The following is a 24,545-nucleotide window of genomic DNA, read 5'->3' on the forward strand; positions in this document are numbered from 1 at the left end:
GTTTGTCACTAAGTTTCAAAAGTTCTTCTTTAGTTTGTTTTAGGAGATGACTCATTGCAGGTTTTAGTACATGACTAATTCACAATTTATTAGCCTACCGTATTTTCTGGCGTATAAGACGACTGGGCGTATAAGACGACCCCCTACTTTTCCTTTTAAAATATAGAGTTTGGGCTATATTCACTAGCTTATTAAATGACACCCAACTTTTGAAAAGATGTTCAAGGGTTAAAAAGTCGTCTTATACGCCAGAAAATACGGTAAATGTTTTCAACTAGATTAAGTCCCCATACTTCATTTGAAAAGTGCAGGAAGATCTATTGTGCTAAGTATCAGGATTTGTTTTCCTGGAGACAGAGCCAATCGAAGAGTTTATAGGTTAATATTTGTAAACTTGCAAAACATTAACATAGTTAAAGAGGTAGATCCTTCGGGAAATTGGAAAACTGGTACAAACAAAATAATACTTTTATTTTTGTTTAGAATAATGTACACTTTAAAAGGATGACCTCTACTACAAAACGAATTAAAGACATGGTTGTTGGTCAAAAACCATAGTTGCTATAATAAAACATACAAAATTAAATATCAGCAACAAGCATTTTTTGGCTGACTAGGTCTCAAAAAATGAGCCTTCACCATGAGCTATGAACCGCAGATGCTGAATGTGACAGATTGGAGACTGAATCAAAATGTGTAATTTCATAACATACATCAATAGTATAATACACCATTCTTTAAAACAATATTTAAAATTGAAAAGAAATACGAAGACATTTTCTTTCTCAAACAGTTTTGAATGCTAAGAATTTTAACACGAACAATAATAATGTACACATATTTCTTAAAATAATTTTCAATGCAATTCTATTCAGCCATTACAGACAACTATTAAAAAATGTTTCCACTATCTCATTTATATTGACCTTCTCTTTATTTAAAATTTTAAGTCTAACACAACTTCTAGTACAACCAGCAGCCAAGCCAAGTAATGGTTCTTTGCACTGTTAAAATGTCATTTTAAACTGGGCAGGTTAGTTTTGAAATACTCCTTGTAAGATCATAAACAAATAACAGACGTGCACTTGCTGGGCTTATTTTCCCTGAGAAGGAGGAGTCGATTACATGGTTATGCATGTTTCAGAATGTTATTCTTTTCACAGTGATAAGGCAGTCAGGATTTTGAAACATCTGAGAAATAATCATCTTCTTCCTCTTCTTCATCAGAAGGTACAGACTCTTCTTCTGTCTGAAAAAGTTTTCCTATTACAGTTGTATCATTTAAACCTGTAAAAATAAAAAATGAAGCCCAGCTGATTATTTATTCACAATTTGCACCTTAAGAATTGAACACTGGTTGATGATGTTTTCTTAATTTTAATATATTCAGGTTCATCAAATTGAAATACATGGATAAAAATGCTTGATTTTCTTCGGACACGCCTTATACTTAAGTGGTGAGTTAAGTACCAAACTGTTTAAACATAAAACAGTTTGTTTGCTTAGAAGTGTAAGACGTCCACGTGCATAGATATCATAACGCTGATTGTAAAACATAGCAATGGAATTGCAATTATGATGCCTTCTTTCTGTAGAAAATTGGGTATTTGTTGCAGTAGTCCCCCCCCAATATTTGCCTGGTATTTGATGCAACTTTGACTGAAGTGCACTGGGGGCCTGCTAACCAGGTCCCCAGTGTCAGTATCTTTCCCCCAAAACAAGTTAGTCAATTGAGCACCAATTAACCAGGCCTTTAGCACCTCTGGAAGTCCCTAGTAAGTAGTACCCCTGGTACCTAGGGAATAGGTACTAAATAGGGTCCCTAGGAGCTGCAGCCTATATTATGCCACTCTAAGATATCCAGCTCCAAACTCATGCAAACTGCCATTGCAGACTATGTGACATGGTGCTCTAAAAAATGAAAACACAACATGGCACACTCCTTGTATGCTATGTCCCCAACACAGCATGTAATATTTGTAAGTCACCCTTACAGCAGGCCTTACAGCCCTCAGGCAGGGTGCATTATAATACATGTGAGGACATATCTGCATGAAAAGATGGGTCCCTGTGCTGCCAGTTCTATTACTGACAGTACATGTGAACAGGGAAGTCATCCTAAGGTATGTAATGGGCACCGGTCAAAAATAGTTTCCCAGATACATAATGGCTTCACTGAAATCTATGGTTTTTAGTATCAAACACCCAGTATTAATAAACCCGCACTGATGGATTTATTAATACATGCACCCAGAGGGTACCTTTGAGGTACCCCCTGAAACTCACTATTAGCCCTCTAGTGTGCTGGCTGACAGGTCCAGTCCAGCCTTCCACCACAGACGAGCTTCCAACCCCAAGCAGGTGAGAGCAACACTCTTAGAGGTCAGAAACAATGCCTGCTTTGGCGGAGGTGTTTATACCTCCTCCTCCAGGAAAGCTAGTAAATCAACATATCAAGGCTGGAGGCTCCAAAGGCCTCTGCCGTCTTTGATATGTGATCCAAGGCGTTCCCAGAGAGGGGAAATACCAACCCCCTGCCCGGGGCTCATTTGGCAACCGGCTCATCCTGTCGCTGTGAAGAGTCGAGGAAACCAGTAGGGCTGCCGGTGCTTCGCCAATCGCCAGAGAAACTCTCTTGGAGTAGAGAATCTACTCACCTGCATCCGCAAGCACCAAAGAGTCAAGATCTTGTTTACCGTCCAGCTCTACCGGGACTACCGAAGCTGCAACCACCCTGGAAGAGGTCACCATTCTCTCACAGGTTAGTTTGTCATGCCTTTAAGTGTTGGGACACAAGGACCAACCGGAGATGCGCAGTGCCAAATAACTGGGGTACATGCCCCCTTGACGGGAACCAAGGCTTGTTGTGACCAGTCCGGACACCAATGTCGAGGAAAACTGACCTGCACATCGAGAAACCTCAGGTGAGACAGTGAGACCCACATCACGAGTTACCCAGCTGTCCTGTTTACCCACCTACTACAGAACCAAAGACAGAGAGCGAGTGCATGACTACCGCCACCCGATACCTTAAAGCGCCTCTGCACCCGTGCCCCACAGCCTGAGTCCAAGGAAGGTGACAGTACAGATGGGTTCCTGAGCCCCACAAGCACTGAGCCCATATTTATATCTAGCTAGACTGGACTTCCAGTCGCCACCTGCAGCCTCTTTCTGCAGGCCCCCCTACAACCACGAGTGGCTCCAGCACCGAACCCGACGGCAGAAGACACCATTCTACCCATGCCCCACAGCCCGAGTAGAAGTGGACCAAATGTGTCCTTACATGCCAGAGCATCTCAAGGGTTGAGCCCCCCCTGTGGGTTCCCCGGACTGACCCCCAGCCCCAGTCTCCTCCTGACCCAACAGTTCCTCATTGAAGTGAATGGGGAACCTGACGCCGTAACACCAATGTCCCAGTGCCTCCCGGGTTGACCTGCTGGTGTGTGTAGGAGAGTAGGGTCTGCTTCCTATGGTCACCCCCACTTTTTGCTTTGCTTTACTGGTTTTCGACTTAGATGTGGCTGTGGGCCTGCTAATAAGACCCACAGCCCAGATGCACTCTCTCTAAATTTACACCATGTACTCTAGGTACATACACAAATGGGAATTGGTTCAACCTGTCAGCCCCTGTAGAAGTGTACCCAGGGCATAGGTGTAATCAAGGCCTACCAGGGGCTGCAGCATGTATTATGCCACCCCTGGCTGGCTACTCAAATAGGCACAACTGGCTGATCACTCAGCTGGGGCAAGGTCGTGTAATCAACCCTTGCTTAGGTATAGTATTCCTATACCTACTTATATATAGACACATAGTAACCTATAAGTCACTCCTATGGCAGGCCTTAACAATCCTGGAGGCAGAGTGCTTGGTTATGTGTGAGATGGTGCTCTAGCATGAGCTGAGCCTGTTTGCAGCTTTCGGAACCATGTCCTTATAGCTGTTCCATGATAACGCTATACCATATACTCTTAAGTGCATTATGAACCTCGCGGTTAAATGCTACCTTTGGTTTGGCTTTATCCAAACATGTCGTGTACGGTGTCATACGCTTTGGAATACTACCCCCTTGCCAATTCTGGCGACGGGGGTAGCATTCCACCCTTCTAGAGGGCGAAGACATGTTGTTGCTGACTATCCCGGTTAAAGTTAACCAGAGCCCCAGCGTCACAAAATGGACGCTGCTGCCACAGACACAAGTCTGACCTCCTGCTGCTGGGAGTCCTTCCAGTCACGGAGGTTTGGACAATAGGTTTCCTGCCTGGAGAGGTGCGAGCACCACCCCAGACAGGACTTTGTGTACTGGGACAGGGAGGGCTGAATAGATTGAGACACTGCCTGGAGCACCCTAGGTGCTCCATGCATACCCCGGTTCAAACCGGTTGCTGGGGATCTCCAGCCCCAGCTCTGGCGCGAAACTGGACAAAGGAAAGGGGGTGTAACCACCCCCCTTCCTGGTCCCACCCATAGGAGGGACCTAAAAGTAATCCAGCCCCTTTTAGTTGTATAAAGGTAGGAGCTGAGTCCTGAGACTTTAGATTAATCCTGAATCGAAACTTGACACGAAACTCTGGACCTTCGACATTCTGCTGAAGCTGAAGAATCTCCCTTGTGGCCAAGGAGTGACCACCCTGGGTAACCAGGCACCATCCAGAAAATCAACGGCTTGCTTTGTCGACGTTCCCGCCGGAACCAGAGCACAGAGCCTGACAAGACCCAGACTTCCAGACCTCTCTGACCCTCTCTTCATGACTGCAGCATAGCTGAGATCCGTGGAGGCGACGAGACACGTGGGACCAGACATCTTGGAAAGCCTGCAACTTGCTAACTGTGCAGCTCCTGAGGCATCCTCGAAGCTGTGCACTGGGGATTGAGAAACCCCGAACCCGAGCTTCACCTGCACCGAAGATCAGCCCTCCACACTCCAAGAGTTCTGCGTGGGGCCCTTTTGCTTGTGTTCTGCTCGAAGCGTTGTCCGGTTGCTGTCCGGTTGCTGGCCCGTTGGCTAGTAGCCTCTGTGACGACAATCCTTTTGAACCACCTCGCTGGTCTGGTTGCTCCAGACTGGCCCTTGCTTCCCTGCAAAGGTGAAGCACCTCAGACCTTGCTGGTGTGCACCAGAAGCCTTTGTTGTATCCTGCGTGGGTTGCCTTTGCCAAGGCTTGTTGACCCCAATCCGGCAGTCGACCCCTCCATCTGCGAGAACCTTCGTGGGACAGCTCCTCTCCAGCACCTGGTCGTCATCAACACCTCCTGGTCCGCGTGGCTGCAAAGACAAGCTTCACGAAGGCACCTGATTGCTAATCGACGTCGTCTGGTTCCTTCCTGGTTCCACCTGGTCACTGGCTAGTGACCCAGACTCTGTCCCCTCTGCTTTCAGGTCCTCTTCATCTTTGATCCACCCTTGGATCCACCCGGACATCTTCCTCCTGGTCGCCTGCAGCATCTTTCTTCAAAGGCTCCGTAGGATTCAACGGCGAAACCCGACACATCTTCACACCTATGCACCCGCCGTCCGTGGGTGAGGTAACGCGAGTACTTCGGTGCTCCCAAGGGTATTGACTATCCAAGTGTCTAGGTTTTTAGTTGTTTCCTCCTAGCTAAACCGGAAGTGTCCTAAATCCTTCTAAATCTAACTTCTAAGCTCCCATTGACTTTGCATTGACTCGCGTGTGTGTGTGTGTGTGTGTGTTTGTGTTAAGACCCTGCAGGCGCCGCCTGTGGGCCTCCTACTTCTAAACTAAGGTTCAGATAGTGTACTCCAGCGATTCCCTAGGCCTTTCCTTTTCTCGTGACGTGGTACTTATACCACTTTCTTAATATATGGTTTGCTTCGCTCCTAGGGCCTAACTGTAAATTGTGCAACTTAACGTATTCTGACTAAGTATCTTGTCATGTACTTTGGCCTCTAATCTCATAAAGAGTTCAGAGGAGTGTGTTAGTAAATAAATACATATATATTTTATATAAATCTTGTGTGGTGTCCTTTCATTTGATATTCAAGGGGTTACATATGGTAAAACAGCTGGCTTTACACGCCCTCACGAGTCTTTTAGCCTAAGGCTGTTCTGTCCACGCTACCACTAGGATAGCTGGTCTACAAGGTTGACTTACAACCATCACCATAAGGGTTGTTTGGACTGGTGCAAGGTGTTCACTAGAATAGTGAACATCATATACCAGGCCAACTTCTCACATTGCTGTGCAGCGGTTGGGATTAGAGCTTGCTGTTGTTTTACCACTTGTAATCTTGAGATATCATTTGAAAGATCACATAGGTATCTATAGGTACATATAAAAACAAGTCTTAGTATACTTAAGTTCTACTGAACTTAGAGCCTGGGCCTAGCACACCCTGACTACAACTCCTAGAAAGGTTCTGTAGGAAAACAAATAGTGTAGGTAGGTGCAACACCACACCTCACTAGAAACCATGTCTCAGACAGTGAACCCCAGTGGTTTTCTGCCTGCAGAGGTAGATCCCTTGAGGACTGCTTCGAGATATGAAGCCTTAGCCTTCCAAGAATTGAGACAATTGTGTACTTCTAGAAGGCTAAAACAGGGTTCAAACCCTACCCTCAGATTCCTGGTTGAGCTCTTAGAAGAGTATGATGCTCAACAGCCACCTAAGACAGGTGACTCAGTTAGTGCAGATGAAGTCCTTCCCTCCTCAGATGATAATGCTGATACTATTGAACCAGAGGAAGAAGAGGGGGTGGAAGAGGAAGATTCTGATCTAGAGACAAACAGCCAGGTGCCAGTCAGAAGACTTAGCCAGGCTAACCTAAGCATACATGGGAGTCAGTATGGGCAGCCCCCATCAAGACCCCCAAGTGGGCTTAACCAGAGGCAGAGGATAGGGAGATCCCACTCCAGCGAATCTCTCCAATCTCATGGCTCTGATGGCCCTGCTCAGAGAGAGATTACCTCCCCTCAGAGAAGGGAACATGAGGCCAAAATGAGAGAGGCTGCTCTGAGGATTGAGAGGCAAGAACTTGAAGTTGCCTTGGCCAAAGAGAAGCTTGCTCGTGCTAGAGAGCACCGAGAGAGTGGGTTAGAACCCACTGGTGGCAGCAATATCCCTAAGGCTAAAGATAGGTCCTATGAGAATAGAAACCTAAGCAAGATTGTGCCCCCCTACAAAGAAGGGGATGACATCCACAAATGGATAACTGCTTTGGAGAGGGCCTGCAAAGTACAGCAGGTACCACAAAGTCAGTGGGCAGCAATGTTATGGCTCTCCTTTTCAGAAAAAGGTATAGATAAGCTCCTCACAGTTAGTGATGGGGATGCTAACAACTACTCTGTCCTGAAGAGTGCTCTGATTGATGGGTTTGGCTTAACCACTGAACAATATAGGTTGTTGTTCAGGGATACCCAGAAGAGACAGACTCAAGACTGGACTGATTTTGTTGATTGTGCCACTAAGGCTCTGGAAGGATGGTTATTGGGAAGTCAAGTTAAGGACTATACAGGTTTGTATAATTTGATCATGAGAGAGCAAATCCTTTTGTAAATGTTGCCTCCTACCCCCTCCAGGACATGTAGTAGCCCCAGCTTTGGAGTACGAGAGAGGTCCCACCCCAGCACATTCGACAGACAGTTCCATACGCCCGTCCAAAATCTCACTAGGCCACTACAGCCCCACACTGTGTGTAGAAGGTCACCTGTCTCTCGGCTACACCTCAGACACATCGGAGACTCAATCATGCCAGCCCTCCACAGTCTCTCTCTGGTATAGTAGGCCCGATGTAGGTACTTAAACTGTATCAGGCGCAAGCGCACGGCAACAGCCGCCCCCCTTGGGGATTCAAGGGCTTCTCGCCAGTCCTCTTCTCCTAGCTCCCCCACATCTCTCATCCAGCGATCTCGTAGGGGCTGTAGGTCTGAGGAGCAATGTGTGACTAGTGTCTGATATATACGGGAGATTTTCTTCTCCCCCAAGGTCCCCCATGAATACTTTCGCTTCTATCGGGCTGAATTCTGGCAGGGTGTCAAGTCGTTCCAGTGTGGGAGTGATGGCATGTCTCAACTGTAGGTATCTAAAGAATTGCGTGCGGGGCATACTGGATTCTTCACTGAGTTCTTGAAATGATTTAAGCGTAGTGCCCTTCAAGATATGCCCCAACGCAGAGATTCCTATCGAGTCCCAGCCTCCGAAGCCCAGTAGCGACGCCAGTTCCGGCAGTTGCCCATTATGCCAGAGCGGGGTCTCCTTCGTCAGTTTCCCCCACCATCCCACACGACGCAGTGTTTGTCGCCAGAGCTGGAATACCACCTGTGTTGCTCTCGGCAGCCCCCTCCTCAGCCGCGCCGAGTACAGAATAGTGTGTAATGTATCTGGGTCCATCAGGTACCTTTCAAGGGCGTAAGCCGGGTCACCCCTGTCACCATACCACCAATCGTTTAATACTACAAGGTGTGAAGCTTGGTAATGCGACAACATGTCGGACGTCGCCAGCCCCCTGCAATATGTGGACAAAAAACAAGTACGCAAAGCCACTCTCGACGCCCCTTCGGGCCAAAGAAATAGGCCTAGAGCGGAGTTAACCTGTTTGAACCATTGCGATTGGATCGGGTACGGGTGATTCTGCAGCTGCTACAGCATGCGGGGGAGGGCCACCATCTTAAATATTGCCGACCTGCCGTATATATTAAGGGGCATACGAGACCAGCACTTCAGCTCCCGCTGTACTTTGTCCCACACTGGAACTATATTGCGTTCCCAAGCAATAGCCGGTGAGGCCGTCAAAAACACCCCATGATATTTAAGGCCCCCAACCGCCATCTGTAGCACCGATGCCCACGCCCCAATCCCGGAGCTATCGCTAAGCATCCAAAGCGTGGACTTCTGTGGATTCAGGTATTGCCCCGACACTTCCCCGAAAACTTTCATAATCTCAAGGACCCGTGGCCCGGACCGGTTCACATTAGTCAGGAAGAACAGGACATCGTCCGCATACAATGCGATTCTGTCTGAAGGTCCCGCCTCCCATTCAAAACCCCGCAGCTGCGCATCCATCCGGACCCAAGCTGCTAGCAGTTCCATAGCCAGGGCAAAGAGGTATGGCGAGAGGGGGCACCCCTGTCGGGTACCCCGTCCTATTGGGAAGGTCGCCGACGTCTCACCCGCCACTCTTACCGTGGCTGTCAGGTCGGTATATAGCAGCCGAATACAAGACATGAAGTGTGGTCCCAGATTTAGACGTGGCAGGAGCGCGAATAAAAACTGAACAGCCCAGGGAGTCAAAGGCCTTGTCAATGTCTGCTAGTAGCAGTGCCGCCTGATCCCCGGTCTTAGCCATCGCTTCTACTGCCACGTGCGCACACCTGATATTGTGCCTCGTCGCTCTGTGAGGCATAAAGCCTGCCTGATCTGGGTGAACAAGGTATGGGAGTAGTCGGTTTGCAAGGGCCTTGGCCAATATTTTGGCCTCAATATTTAAAAGGGAGATTGGACGGTAGGACTCGTGGCGGTCCGGGGGTCGTCCGGGTTTACAGAACACTACGATTTCAGCATGCCTCGAATCTGCCGGCAGGAGGCCATCTTCTCTCGCCGCCTCCAGGGCCGCCCTATAGTGTGGCCCCAGCTGGAGGTGATACCTTTTAAAAAACTCGCTTGGGAACCCATTAGGCCCAGGGGCCTTGCCCGTATTAAGCTCTCCAAGGGCCGTACCTAACTCTACCGCTGACAGTGGGTCTCGAGCAGCTCCCGCACGTCGTCAGGGAGTGCGCGGGGCGGAAGGTCGTTAATGAACTTTTCAATGTCCATTGCCGGGAGGGATTCCCGCAAAGCATATTGGGCCGCGAGGTAGCAAGCAAAGCTGTCTGCCAGCTCCTTTGGATCTGAAATAGAGGCTCCGGTGTCATCTTTAAGGGCTGGCATCTCATATGCCTGAAACGAGCTCTGACAAAGCCTGTGGAGCATTGTGCTGGACTTGTTGCCCCACTGATATATTCTACTTCTGGTTGCCAACCAGATCTGTCGGGCCTCATCCAGTAAAAGGGACGTGTATGATTGCTGTGCCAGAAGCAGCTGCCCCACTCCCTCTTGATGACTCGCAGCCCCACACTGGGTTTCCAACTGCTCTACAGCCGCCGCTGCCTTCACTATCTCTTCTTTCCGCTTCCGGCGCGCTGTCGCACACCAGGCTATGTCAACCCCTTGCAATGTGGGTTTCAGGGCCTCCCAAGCCGTTCTCGCGTCCTCTACTGTGCCTAAATTCTCCCCCCAGTAGTTAGCAATAGCCGCCCCTATATGCTGCTGGTAAGCCGCCTGTCGCAGATTCCAGGCGGAGAGGCGCCACCGAAATGGCTGTCGCCTCTTGTCTAAGGTGGCTTCTATCACAACCGGAGAGTGGTCCGAGAGACCCCGCGGCAGGATGGACGCCGAGGCAATCCTCCTTGCCACAGGAGCCGGAACAAATATATAGTCGAGTTTCGAAAACGAGTGATGAACCGCCGAGACATAGGAGTATTCCCATTCGTGGGTGTGGAGGTGTCGCCATGTGTCTACCCAGCCCATGCCCCGCACCATATCACTCAGTTTAGTTGGAGTATCTGCAATGGGGTCGCCCCCAGGCCTAAGTCGGTCAAGTCGGCAGTGCATGACATCATTCCAGTCCCCCCCGATCACTGCCAGTCCCTCTGGAATCTCAGCCCATACAGTAAACAGTTTCTCTATCAGTGCCCATTGGAGCGGGGGCGCAGCGTAGACACTCCCAAATATTAGTGTATCGGTGCCTATAGTCCCTTGTATAAAAACGTATCTGCCCTGTGGGTTAGTCCACTGTCTTGTGTGGGTGTAGGACAGTCTGCGGTGCACCAAAATCGCTACCCCCCTAGATCCCCTCACAAATCCCGCATGATAGACCTGGTTGTAGCCATATCTCTGCAGACCCAACGCTTTGTTACCCATCAAATGTGTTTCTTGTAGGAGGAGGACATCCACTTTCTCTCTCTTCCCTAGCCTCAGCACTGCACCCCTCTTAATCTTATCGAGCATGCCCCTCACGTTCCAGCTCATCACTTTCATTAGGGCCCCATCGGGCCTTTGCTCAAAGTTTTCAACCGCCATCTAGGCGTAAACGCAGTAGCGTAGGCAGCAGCAGGCATTCTGGGCCCGGACGCTCTAGCAGCATCATTCGAGACAACCATGTGCAAAACAACTCAATCATCCCCCCTCCCTTGGTCTCCTGTCCCCCCCCCCCCTTCCCTCTCCCCTGCCCCAATACCACCCCACTCAACGAACATGTCCCCAACTTGCCCTCAGTCCCCCAGCCCCCCACCCCATACCTCAGCAACCTTGAAGTACCTGTCGCGGTATAGAGCATCTCTAGTCCCCAACGGGAGACCTGAGACTGTCTATCCCAACGGGGCCCCCCCAACAGTCCCATAAACAGTACCATCTGGTCCCCTAAAAAGAGACAAACCTCCCCGAACTAGAGGCCTTTTAGTTCTCCCCCCACCACCCATCCCGCATCCCGTGTTTATAAGTCTACAAGCTGTCGCACAGTTGTGGCGCCCCCGAAGGCGTACCTCTTCTCCAGCCAGGCCACCGAAAATGTCCACCTGCCAATGTTATAGTGTACGATCCGACACAGGGTGTTCCAGTACCCCTCATGGATCTACCTTCGGATCATCCGGTGTCTCAATGTCCTCCGTGTTCCCCTTCTTTGCATGAGAACGTTTCGACGAGCGAGACCTCCAGTTGCTTCTGCTACGCGAACGCCTGGGGGTCCGCGGCGGCGCCGGCGAGGAGGATGAATCCGAGTCTCGGGCCGGCGGGGTATGAGGTCTTACCCGCACACTTTCATCTGTCCATGCAAACACTTCCTCAGGAGAGTTAAAGAATTGGGTTTGTGAATGAAAGACCACCCGCAGGCGAGCCGGGTAAAGTAGGGCATTCTGGATTTTAAGGTTTCTCAGGTGGGCCTTGGCCGCTGTAAAGGACCGCCGCTGCTGCTGCACCAGTTTTGTGTAATCCGGGAATATCATAATCCGCTGATTGTCATACATGAGGGGCTCTTTCAATCTGGCTTGTTTAAGAATTGTGTCTCGGTCATGATAATTGAGAAGTCTGGCTATGACCGGCCGCGGGCGTTCGCCTACCGGCGGCTTCTGTTTAAGTGCTCTATGAGCCCGCTCAATAACAAAGCAGCGGGAGAGTGACTCTGGCTGGAGCCAGCCCTCCAACCAGTCCGTAAGAAAGGCCTCCATGTTGCCCTTTTCGCAATCTTCCGGAAAGCCAACCAGCCGTAGGTTGTTGCGCCGAGCCCGTCCTTCGGCATCCTCGGCCCAAAGCGCCAGGCCTTTCTGTATGCCCTCCATGTTGGCTACTTTCTTTTTAAGGATCACCATGTCGTCTTCTACTCCAGTAATTCGTGCTTCCGCTTCTGTGATGCGGGCCACCGCGTTTCGCAGGTCTTGACGCAAAAGTGTAACGCCCGCTCCAACGGCCCCAATTGTTTCCTCTAGCATATCTCTCGATTGGGTAATTACAGCTAGGAGGGCCGCATTGTCCGGACCCTGAGTCTGACCGCCTCCCCAGAATTCCCACTCGGGCCCGTGAATTTGTCGATGGTCCCCTGTTTTGAGGCCCCGCCGCCGCTCCCGCTCCCGCCTCTAGTCATGGTTCGGTGGCTATCGGACACCTCCTGCGTCTCTCGTGGCTACAGTTCCTCACCGCCTGGGGCCCCCTCCTCAGGATATCGTTCTCCGGGGTTTACCGGCCTCTCCTCACTTGATCAGGTAGTAAAGTGCCAGGCGGCCCACAATCTAGACCCTCACCGCAACCCTCGACTCTCGATGTCAGCCCTGGGCGTCTTCCCCGTAGGTTCACCGCAGTTCTTGATCTGCGACTGTCTGCCAGGGGGTCTCAGCCTTTGTGCATCCGGGCCCAGCGTCGGTCGATGATATCCGGCAGATCAGTTCATTGGAGCCTGCCACCTGGGTACAGTACCGCTCTCGTGGCCCTCGGTGCCATCTCAGCCCGGCCGCGCTCCGGAGATATACAGTCAGTCCCAGGGGACCGGCCCAGGGCACCCCCGCCGCACCCCACTACAAGGAGAGGCTCACTCGCCTGGTCCGGGGTCTCGTTCCACGCGGTCCGGCGCAACCGCCGGGGTGTCTGTGGGTGTCCCTCCGCTCCGGCCACCGGTCCCAGTTTGCCTCCGCAGTCCCAGGGGTCCGCCGCCGAGCAAAGGGCGCCACCAGGCCCCGGTCTGCTCTTCGGATCTTTGCCCCCGCCTCCAGTCAATCCGACGGCCTCTGCACCAAGTACAGCAGCTCGGCACCTTCCCGGGTCTACCACCGCAGGTCCGATTTGTTTAGCGGCGCCGTAGAGGCCGCGCCGACAACTCCGCCGCCAGCCCTCTTCTCCGCCGGGCGTCTCCAAACTCGAGGTCCCTGGCGCCTCGCTCTTCAGTAGGCCGATCTGCTAGTATCGGCTGTACGGTGCCTTCCGAGCCCGCAAGTCGGCTCAATCTCGCACCCCGTACGCCGGCCACCTTCCGCTGCACCACACCATATCGGGATGCCCTCGGGCGTGGTGGAAGAAGGATAATTTGGACAGATAATTGAGCGGCGGGACGGAGCTCAGTTAAGCTGCGTCCGCCATGTTGGCTGCCTTAGCCAAGCCCGAGAGCAAATCCTTAACAGCTGGCGAAACCAGTTATTGCATCAGTACCTGGTTGACTCTGATCTGACCTCTCCCCAAGAATTGGGAAAGAAGGCAGACAAATGGGTCAGAATCAGGATTAAGCAGAAAAACCAGAACCAGGGGGGTGATCAGAAAAAGGCAGACCAGAAGGGTAATGAGCAGAAATCAAAACACCAGAAGTCTTCACCAGGCCCCCAAAAGGCACAGGGGGAGGGTGGCTCCAAAAAGAACAAACAGAAACAAGAAGGCCCAAAGAAGCCCTGGTGTGGATACTGTAAATCAGTCTCTCACTGGTTTAGTGAGTGCACCAAGAAGGGCACAGCACCAACCACCATTGCCCCTAAGGCAACTGTTCCCCCTAGTCCAGCTGTTAGTGCTGGTTCCCAGCAAAAGGGTGTAGTAGGGTTGAGCCTGGGAACTGAGGTGGACTCTGGCCTAGTCAGAGTACCAACTCAGGCTGTTCTTGTCTGTGATGGGGACATAGCAATGCCCTCTACTGTAAGTCCCAGTAATCTGAGCAAGTACAGGCAGACGCCTTTTATTAATGATAAGATGGCTCAGGCCTACAGGGACACATATGCCAGTGTCACCATGGTGACACCTAACTTTGTGGACCCAGACCAGATCATACTAGGTGAGACCTACCTAGTGACCAACGCTAGCAATGCCACTACTTCCCATAGTATGGCAGTTGTTAACTTCTCCTGGGGAGGGGTAACTGGCCTCAAAAGAGTTGTTGTGAGTTCAGACCTTCCTGTAGAGTGTCTGTTAGGTAATGATCTTGAAACCTCAGTCTGGTCTGAGGTGGAGTATAGGACCCATGCAGAAATGCTGGGAATATCAGCACATGTCCTTGCTGTGACCAGGTCACAGGCCAAAAAGTGCTTACCTGAACAGGTGCTGGATCTTGGAACAATAGACCAGACACCACCCAAGAGAAAGAGAAAGAGGGTTAAGGCAGTGCCTTCCCCCCTGCCTCAGGTTGAGAATCAGCCCTCCCAGGAGGATGATTCTGAGATCCAAGAGGGAACTGTCCTAGAAGAGCTTGAGCCTGATCAGGTTGAGTTTCTTGGGACAGGGGGACCTTCAAGGGCAGATCTGAGGCAGGCACAGTTAGACTGTTCCTCTCTTGAACCCCTCAGACAGCAGGCTGCTGCTGAGGCTGCTGGGAATGCTCAAGGTACCCATAAAGTGTATTGGGATGATGGGCTCCTTTATTCAGATGCTAGAGACCCCAAGCCTGGTGCTTCCAGGAGGTTGGTTATACCTCTGCAATGTAGGGGCTAACTTCTTAACTTGACCCATGATAATCCCTTAGCAGGACACCTGGGCCAGAACAAGACTTGGGATAGGCTTGTCCCTCACTTTCACTGGCCCCACATGTCAGAAGATACCAAGGAGTTTTGTCGCTCCTATGTTACCTGCCAAGCCAGTGGCAAATCAGGTGGCATCACAAAGGCCCCCCTCATACCACTACCTGTGGTGGGGGTACCCTTTGAGAGAGTGGGGATAGACATTGTAGGACCAATGGACCCCCAAACAGCATATGGGCACAGATATATACTGGTGGTAGTGGATCATGCCACCAGGTATCCAGAAGCTATTCCCCTGAGGACCACAACAGCTCATGTTGTGGCAAGGGCCCTACTTGGAGTTTTCTTCAGAGTGGGGTTTCCAAAGGAGGTTGTCTCTGACAGAGGTGCAAACTTCATGTCAGGATATCTAACTGCAATGTGGAAGGAGTGTGGTGCCAACTATAAGTTCACCACCCTCTATCACCCACAGTGCAATGGGCGAGTGGAAAGATTCAACAAGACCCTGAAAGGGGTGATAAAAGGGTTACCAGAAAAGCTGAGGCGAAGATGGGACTTCCTTTTACCCTGCCTTCTGTTTGCTTACAGAGAGGTCCCACAAAAGGGGATTGGCTACAGCCCTTTTGAGCTTTTGTTTGGGCATCCTGTAAGAGGACCCCTATGTCTTGTGAAGGAAGGATGGGAGTTACCTCTCAAAAAGCCTAAGCAGGACATAGTGGACTATGTACTTGGTCTCCGCTCCAGGATGGCTGAGTATATGGAGAAGGCTTCTAAAAACCTTGAGGCTAGCCAAGAACTTCAGAAAGCTTGGCATGAACAAAAGGCTGTGCTGACTGTGTACCAGCCAGAACAGAAAGTGTGGGTGTTGGAGCCAGTGGCCCCAGCAGCCCACCAGGACAAATGGTCTGGACCCCACACAATAGTTGAACAGAAGGGAGAAGTCACCTACTTGGTGGACCTTGGGACTCCCAGAAGCCCCCACAGTGTGCTTCATGTCAACAGACTCAAAGCATTTGTCGACAGGGCAGACATGGGCTTGCTCATGGCTACAGATGAGGGGCAGGAGGAAGAGAGTGACCCTCTCCCAGACCTGCTTACTCAGAACCCTGATGATGGTTCAGTAGATGGTGTAGTCTTTGCTGACAGCCTCTCTGAACATCAGCAACAGGACTGCAGACAAGTTCTTCAGTCCTTCAGACATCTGTTTTCCCTGACCCCAAGTCAGACAAGCTGGTGCACCCATGAGGTGAACACTGGTGACAGTCTGCCTGTCGAGAGTAAAATCTACAGGTAACCTGACCATGTCAGGGACTGCATTAGGACAGAGGTCCAAAAGATGTTGGAGCTGGGAGTTATTGAGCCCTCAGAGAGCCCTTGGGCCAGTCCAGTAGTCCTGGTACCAAAACCTCACACCCAATATGGTAAGAGAGAGATGAGGTTTTGTGTGGACCTCAGAGGTCTCAATGCTATCACTAGGACAGATGCCCATCCTATCCCCAGGGCGGATGAGCTCATGGATAGATTGGCTTCTGCCAAGTTCTTGAGCACATTTGACCTGACAGCAGGCTACAGGCAAATCAGACTAGCTGAGGATGCAAAAGACAAGACAGCATTTTCGACCCCAGGAGGACATTATCAATTTGTGGTAATGCCCTTTGGTTTGAAGAATGCACCTGCCACTTTCCAAAGGCTGGTGAATCAAGTTCTCACAGGACTGGATGACTATTGTGCAGCTTATCTAGATGATATTGTTGTCTTTAGCTCCACCTGGGAGGATCACCTGGTCCACCTGAGGAATGTTTTGGAGGTCCTGCAGAAGGTAGGCCTCACTATCAAGGCCACTAAGTGCCAGATAGGGAAGAGCAAGGTTGTGTACCTGGGCCACCTGGTAGGTGGGGGTCAGGTTCAACCACTCGAGAGCAAGATCCAGACCATCAGAGACTGGACTCCTCCAATCACCCAGTCACAGGTTAGAGCTTTCTTGGGCCTGTCTGGGTACTACAGGAAGTTTGTTAAAAACTATGGGTCCATTGTGACACCACTGAATGATTTAACTTCCAAAAAGATACCAAAGAAAGTTCAGTGGACAGTTAGCTGTCAAAAGGCATTTGATGACCTGAAGCAGGCCATGTGTACTGCACCTATTCTGAAAAGTCCAGATTACTCCAAAAAGTTCATAGTCCAAACAGATGCTTCTGAGTTGGGTGTGTTGTGTGTTGGTGCAGGCTGAGAGGTTGTGCCTTTGACCACTAGAGTGCAGCCGTGAGCCGAGAGCAGTCAGCCGTCAGTAGTGAGCAGTAAACGGGCTAAGAGGAAGCTCGAGGAAGCTACGGGCTACGAAGAAGCGAGAAGCTCCGGTGGTCTGCAGTGGGTCTGCGCCGGGTCTGAGAGCCGTTTTGAGCCGGAAACAAGAAGCGGTGCTTTGTGCTCTGTGCACCGCTCCCGAATTCCGAACTCCAAACTCCGAGGGGGGAAGCGGCGACCCTGCATTGATCCCGGAGAGAGGTTTGATTCAGGCTTCGAGCTTTGAGCCCTGAGCACCGAGGGGGAAGCAGTTATCCCGGTGAGAAGCTTTTAATTTAATTCAATTCAATTGACCCCGGCTGCTCTGAGCACACCTCTGAGTGTTGAGGAGGGAAGCATGATCCCGCAGTGATCTCGGCGGCTCCGAGCACTGTGGGGACAAAACTGTATGCGGTTCCTGTGAGTGCCGTGAGAGACTTGGTTTGCTGCAGAATGATTTTGCAGGAGTCTATCACCTGTATCGCCTGAAATCTCTAGAGTCCCGAGGTCCTTCTGAACCCTTGAATCCGAGAGGCCGCTCGTAGCTTTACTTTTCACCGTGACTTTGGTTCTTTATCTGCTTGCCTGCTCTCCGCCGAACCAAGGGCGCCAGACTGCATTGGAACCGCGTGTGAGGCTGTTTTCAACAGGGGCTGGGACTGCGAGACCCAGGCTGCAGCGCAGGATCACCAGAGCGCACCTGGAGTCTCTTCCCGCCCCCTGCTCCTCCTATAATTACACTCCCCTGACGCGTGCGGGACGCCGGGCTAAGCCCGGGCAAAGGGCGGGCCCTCTGTGCCCCTCAGTGGCTGAGGTAGGCTGGGCTGGGCCCGGTTATTTCCTTTTTCATTTATTCTAATACTTGTATCCTGTCGGATAGTGAAGTGCCTGCTACGAGGGTTCAGTCTACTTACTTTCGTCCATGGACTTTGTCTGCGGGCTGATTGTTTCCCATCACTCCAGTATTCCTTTGGTTTTTACCATCTTAAGCTTACTTACATAATTTTAAACATCGTCATATTAGTGGACATACTTTCTTTTGTGGTGTTATCCCATCTGGAAATTCGTGAGGATGACTAAGAAACTCCGCTCTGGGAGGTTAGTGGGGGGAAGAACCTGTGCAAAAACAAAATCTAACCCCCTAAGAAATAAATCTGTGATTAATTATTCACTTAAAGGACAGTGCCAGCTCTTTGACCTTTGGGAAAAAGCCGTGGATAAGAAAGCAGCTGTGAATGCAATTGACGGTTGTTTACCCATTTCTCAGGCTGGTCCATCTCAGACGGCTGATAATATGGTCTCTCCTCCAACACTGATAGTCCCATTGCAAATAGAAACTACTGTAGGGATTAGCCCTGCTCTTGTCACTGATCATGTTATGGAGGGAAAACAGTCTACCAAGTTTCCGGCGCCACAGGCTGGTAATGCTTGTGTTGGCTCAGGGGGAGATGGCTCTCTATCATTTATCGACCTCGAACTTTGTGGCCGTTATGTGAGCACAGGAAGCCCAAAACTCTCTGAAACCTCCAAACCATTTGTGGGCGAAACTCCATCTGGCCTATTGCTATACAGTAGTACTCCCTCAATAAATGCGCAGGATATGTCCGCACTGTTAAATGTTTCTGTGTCTCCTGAATTCCATCTGTCAGGAATCTGTCCTCCAGTTGCTAATAGCGAAAAACCAATATCGGAGTCTTTGATTGCCCTTGAAAATTTGCTTTCATCTATATTATGTCTCTTGGGTAAATTTGTGGGCAGCTCGGACTGTATCTTAGAGTCAGTCACAAAAATTTTGAATGCAATGTTGCACAAGGCCCCCGAAACCAGGAGTGCTCCCGGGAACGGGACTGATACTAACCAAACAATGGGGAACTTAAATGTACCTTTGGAGAAGCCTGATAAAAAGCCGTTAGCTATGGTTCTAGAAAACTCTTACGGCTACGTCTGTTTCAGCGGCAAAGAATTGTGTAAAAAACTCTGATATTGAAATAGAGGAAGAAATTCAGTCTGATGTACCAAGTGCTGCAGTACAGGAATTATTCCCGATTTTTAAAACTGGGAAATTGGAACTACAAGAAGAGGACGACCAAGAAATTACCAAAAAAAGCCGAAAACACAGAAATGACAAAGGAAAAAAAAGGAAACCTCTGCGTAAATATAGGAAGAAAAGACAAAGGCGGATAATCTTTCAAGACTCTATTGTATCTATTAACAATGAGGAGAATGCCACTAATTCTAACCCGGGGTCCATTAAAAGGGCAAGTGAATCTTGTCATGAACATTTAGGTATGGAGACTAACGATAATTTTCTTCCTTTGCCTCCAGAAGACTTGTCCCAGAAGGGTGGTCATGGCCTGATTACCCCGCAGGTGGTTGAGACAGGAAGCAATACCCCGGCTGTACTGGGGGTCCTTAACCCTTTTGCTCCCTCCTTTGCCCCCTCGGTCGGTGCTGATATAGGCCCGTACCACGGTCCTCAGGTAAAAAAATCATTGAATTTTGTGGACACTTTTGTTTTGGACTTTGTTCCTTTATTTGATGTAAATTTGCCTCTAAATAGATCTTGGTTGCTTAAATTCCTTGGTGATCAGGAATCCCTTCACCTTATTCAATCAAGGGATATTGAGTTAGTGTCTCTGTTAGGTGAAGATAGTGTAACCAGTATTAGAGTCAAATTTTATTCTAAACTCATTGTAAATTTGATACTACAGCAAATGGAGAGTTTTCAATGTAGAGGTATCGATGTCCTGCCTATTTTTGGTTCGGATGTATCGATCTCTCCTCATGGGATGACCAGACAGGGCGACAAGGTGGATAGGCAATCCTCTCCGTTTGAGGATCTAAAAATTTGGGTCTCAAAGGGGAAACGGTCAGTCTCTAAAGTACTGCCTCTTCCGCCAATCCAGAACTCCGCCCCAGTAGACGAGAATCATCGGTGGAATTGGCTGCATGGTGTTCTTGCAACCAAGAGCGCCGATAATTCCAAATTATTCCATCACCTTTAACAATCAACTAAAATTAGTTTCTTGGAACGCAGCCGGGACACACAGTAGCCCCGAGAAACTGGACTTCTTATTCTCGTTAGGAGCAAGTGTGATCTGTATCCAAGAAACATGGTGCACTGGTAGTATTTATGGAGGGAAGGAATATTTCGTGTTGGAGGCTCCTGCCGCCCCTTCTAGGAAAGGTCACGCTAAAGGGGGAATAGCTTGTATGTTAACTAATAAACTGAGCTGGAGATTCTCGCACTACATTGATCCCAGTAATCTTTTTCAAGCTATAAGTATATCGAATCTCCCTAATTTTCCTAATAAATCCGGCATTGTAATTATTAATGTGTATGTCCCACCTGAAGAGTGTTTTAACATTTTATTGAAGCATGTATTTCAATATATTGGACAGATTAAGAATGTTCCCTCTCCTCCTGATGTCATTCTAGTTGGAGATCTGAACTGTAAAATTTCGAATGTCAGTTTAAATTTATTTAGAAATATACCCAAAGAAGAGGCTTACTTTATTCCACAATCGATTTTTCCCGACAAAATTATAACTAATAAAAGAGGAAAGATTCTCTTGGAGGAACTGTCGATGGTTGAGGGACTTATCTTAAATGGGAGATTTCCTTCTGATACGCCAGCAAATTTCACGCATAAGTCTCCCTTCAGCTCCTCTATCCTGGACTATGTGATTTCTGACTTTGACATTTTTCCTCATGTACAGGACCTAATGATAGTCCCCACTTCTCTGAGTGATCATTGCATAATTACCATGATGCTCTCTCTTAAACCTCCTCCCACCGAGTCTTGGTCGCTTGGTGGTAATGAGGTCACCTTCCAGGGAACTTCGGGTAGGTGTCGTTGGAATAGTACTTTAATAAGAGGTGTACATGATATTTTATGCAAAACTATACCAGTATTAAATAGCTGGTGTGGTGTTGAAATCGCTAATTTTGAAAAATTGGTGAGAAAGATCACTTTTGATGTAAAAAAGGTTAGTGGTGTTGGAAAAAAACCTTATGTCCCTAGTGCATTGCGCACCCTGAACAAGGAAATAAATAAACTTGTGCAAATGCAATATATAGGAAGATCTGGGGAACTTGCTAAAGAAATCTCGAGGTTAAAAAGAAGGAGAATCAGATTAAGAAGGAGTTTAAAAAAGGAGAAGGAAGACTCACTGTGGATAAATTTACGGGAGGCTGTTGTTCATGGAAAAACTAGAGAATTCTGGTCCATAGTTGGGAGGGGCTGCGGTACTAGAAGTAGTCCTCTTCCGATACCCATTTCGGAAGAGGTATGGTCCGCTTATATTAGAAAGCTGTATGAAGGGAATGATGACACGGGTTCAGACAGTGTTCCTGAACTCCTTTCTGAGGATCTGATTATTTACCCATCTGTGAAAACAATAGAAATGGCTATAAAGAACATGCGTTTGTCGGGGGCAATGGGACCTGACGAACTCCCCATGGCAGTCTTAAAGCAGGATTCTTTACTCTGGAGTAGGATTCTTCACCCAGTGTTTAAATCCTGCTTTGTTACTAAAACTGTTCCAGCCTCATGGAAGGGAAGTATATTGATCCCTATTTTCAAGAAAGGATCTAGGGAGTGTCCCATGAATTACCGTCTGATTGCTCTCCTCGAGTCAGTCGGAAAGGTTTTCGCTAAATGTATCCTGGGCTTGCTTGAGGACTGGGTAGTGGAGAATAATATTCTCCCATGTGAACAGACTGGTTTCCGTAAGGAACACGGTACATTGGACAATCTCACTACTCTGCATGTGATTACAGATAAATATGTACGTGTAAGAAGAGGAGTGGTGTTCGCGGCGTTCATTGATTTCTCCACAGCGTTCGATAAAGTCGATCGTCGAACGCTGTGGAGAAAATTATCTGCTCTTGGCTTACCAGTGTATCTCTTGGAGCTATTACGTGCACTCCACTCAGAGACGTGGTGCAGTGTGCTTCAGGGGGGTGAGAGGGGACTTTCTCCTAAGATCCCCTCCCAGAATGGCCTTAAACAAGGCTGTCTTTTGGCACCTCTATTGTTCTCACTCTACACTGCTGACCTTCCTGCCTACTTAGCAGCATGTGTGGGTATAGCTCCGGTGGTAGGTGGGACCCCGATTTCTTGTCTCATGTATGCTGACGATATTCTCGTATTAGATCTAACCCCTAAAGGTCTTGCTAATCGGCTGAAAGCTTTGCACGTTTTTGCTGATACCCACTGCATGAAAATTAATATATCTAAAAGCAAAGTTATGTGTATCGCTGGAAAAAAGAAATGCCGTTCTGTAAATTTTGGATGGTTTATAGGGAGCCAAAAACTAGAGGTTGTTAAAACCTACACCTTTTTGGGAAAAATTATTGTGGCTAACTTGAGTGAGAGGCCCCATATAGAGCACTGTTCACGTAAAGCATTTGCCCACGGCAGAGCCTTAAACTCCCTTTATTCTGCTACTGGAAAGAGACACTTTGCTTGTCTTCTTGAAGTGTTTAGGGCCAAGATTCCTCCTACGATACTGTATGGTATAGAACTGTTAGAGTTGAAGAACTGGGAGTTCTGTAATAAAATTGAGGGGAAAATCCTAAGATCTCTATCCAGCTTTAATACTTCCTGCTCTTTGGCAGCCTGTAGGTTGGATTTCGGCCTCAGAAGCAGCTGGGTTCAGGGACTATGTGCCTTGGTAAGATGGGTGGCCTGCTTGGCTAGAGCTGAATCAGGGTCAATGAGGGCCCTTCTTAAAAAGGAACTGTTGGGCAATTTCAACGAGTTTTCACAGATGGTAAGGAACTTCAGAAAAGTTGTGTCACTCTTAAAGCTAGATGAAAGTATGTTATTTCTGTATTCATCATCACAGCTAAAACTGGTCCTAAAACAGGCATCGTGGGAACTATGTCACCAAATGGATAGGAATTTAATACAAGGGAAAGGGGGTAGTAATCTTCTCCTCAATTCCTACATCATGAAGTTGCCCCAACCCTATGTAAGTTGGAATTTACCGCATGGTATTCGTAGATTATGGTTTCTGCTACGCTATGATGTACTGCCCTTAAATTCGCTACTCTCCAAATGGTACGGAACCTCCCCCATTTGCAATCTCTGTAGTTTGAGTACTCAGAACTGTATTCATGTTATGTTAATCTGCCCTGCACTCCGACCATTGCGCTTTAAATGGTTAAAATCGATATGTCTCCAATTGGGTATATTTGATGTTAATGTTTTTTTGCGAGCTTTATACTGTCCCCCAAATGAAATGCTTTGCTTCTATATTTTTAATTTTTTTAAAGGTTTTTTTAGCTCTTTATTAAGGTAACCTGGAGAGATTTGGCTTTGTGCCCTAGTGCCATCGATTCTATGGATGAAATTTACTTTGTATATGTGATGTAGTTTCTTTTCTTTGTCTGTATTTGTCATGAATTTTATGTGGCCCTTAACCAGAGCCAAACATAATAAAATAAATTGAAATTGAGTTGGGTGTGGGAGCTGTACTTTCACAACTGAATATAGATGGTCAAGACCAGCCCATTGCTTTCATAAGCAGAAGGCTGACCCCTAGAGAGAAACGTTGGTCAGCTATAGAGAGGGAGGCCTTTGCTGTGGTTTGGGCCCTGAAGAAGATGAGGCCATACTTGTTTGGCACTCACTTCAAGATTTAGACCGACCACAAGTCCCTCCTATGGCTAAATCAGATGAAGGGTGAAAACCCCAAACTTCTTAGGTGGTCCATTTCCCTACAGGAGACGGACTTTACAGTGGAACATAGACCTGGGACTGACCATGCAAATGCAGATGGAGTCTCCAGATATTTCCACTTAGATCATGAAGACTCAACTGGTCAAGGTTAGTTTAAGGTCCCTAAGTTTGGGGGGGGGGGGGGTTGTGTAGGAGAGTAGGGTCTGCTTCCTATGGGCACCCCCACTTTTTGCTTTGCTTTACTGGTTTTCGACTTAGATGTGGCTGTGGGCCTGCTAATCAGACCCACAAGCCAGATGCACTCTCTCTAAATTTACACCATTGCGCTTTAAATGGTTAAAATCGATATGTCTCCAATTGGGTATATTTGATGTTAATGTTTTTTTGCGAGCTTTATACTGTCCCCCAAATGAAATGCTTTGCTTCTATATTTTTAATTTTTTTAAAGGTTTTTTTAGCTCTTTATTAAGGTAACCTGGAGAGATTTGGCTTTGTGCCCTAGTGCCATCGATTCTATGGATGAAATTTACTTTGTATATGTGATGTAGTTTCTTTTCTTTGTCTGTATTTGTCATGAATTTTATGTGGCCCTTAACCAGAGC

The 24,545-nt window shown here is 48.6% G+C and overlaps 1 protein-coding gene across 4 annotated transcripts in view; it reads right to left on the reverse strand.

The window, feature by feature from the left end:
* Positions 1–444: 444 nt before the first annotated feature.
* The window catches only part of MIS18BP1 (MIS18 binding protein 1), a 538,190-nt gene continuing 514,089 nt past the window's right edge, over positions 445–24,545 (reverse strand). For all 4 annotated transcript variants that reach the window (XM_078659687.1, XM_078659685.1, XM_078659686.1 and 1 more), the window contains one exon: positions 445–1,287. In XM_078659687.1, coding sequence (XP_078515813.1) covers positions 1,175–1,287 — 113 coding nt within the window. In that variant the 3' untranslated portion in view covers positions 445–1,174. The remainder of the gene's footprint in view (positions 1,288–24,545) is intronic.

The sequence above is a fragment of the Lissotriton helveticus genome, chromosome 9 (assembly GCF_964261635.1).
Source record: "Lissotriton helveticus chromosome 9, aLisHel1.1, whole genome shotgun sequence".
NCBI lineage: Eukaryota > Metazoa > Chordata > Amphibia > Caudata > Salamandridae > Lissotriton > Lissotriton helveticus.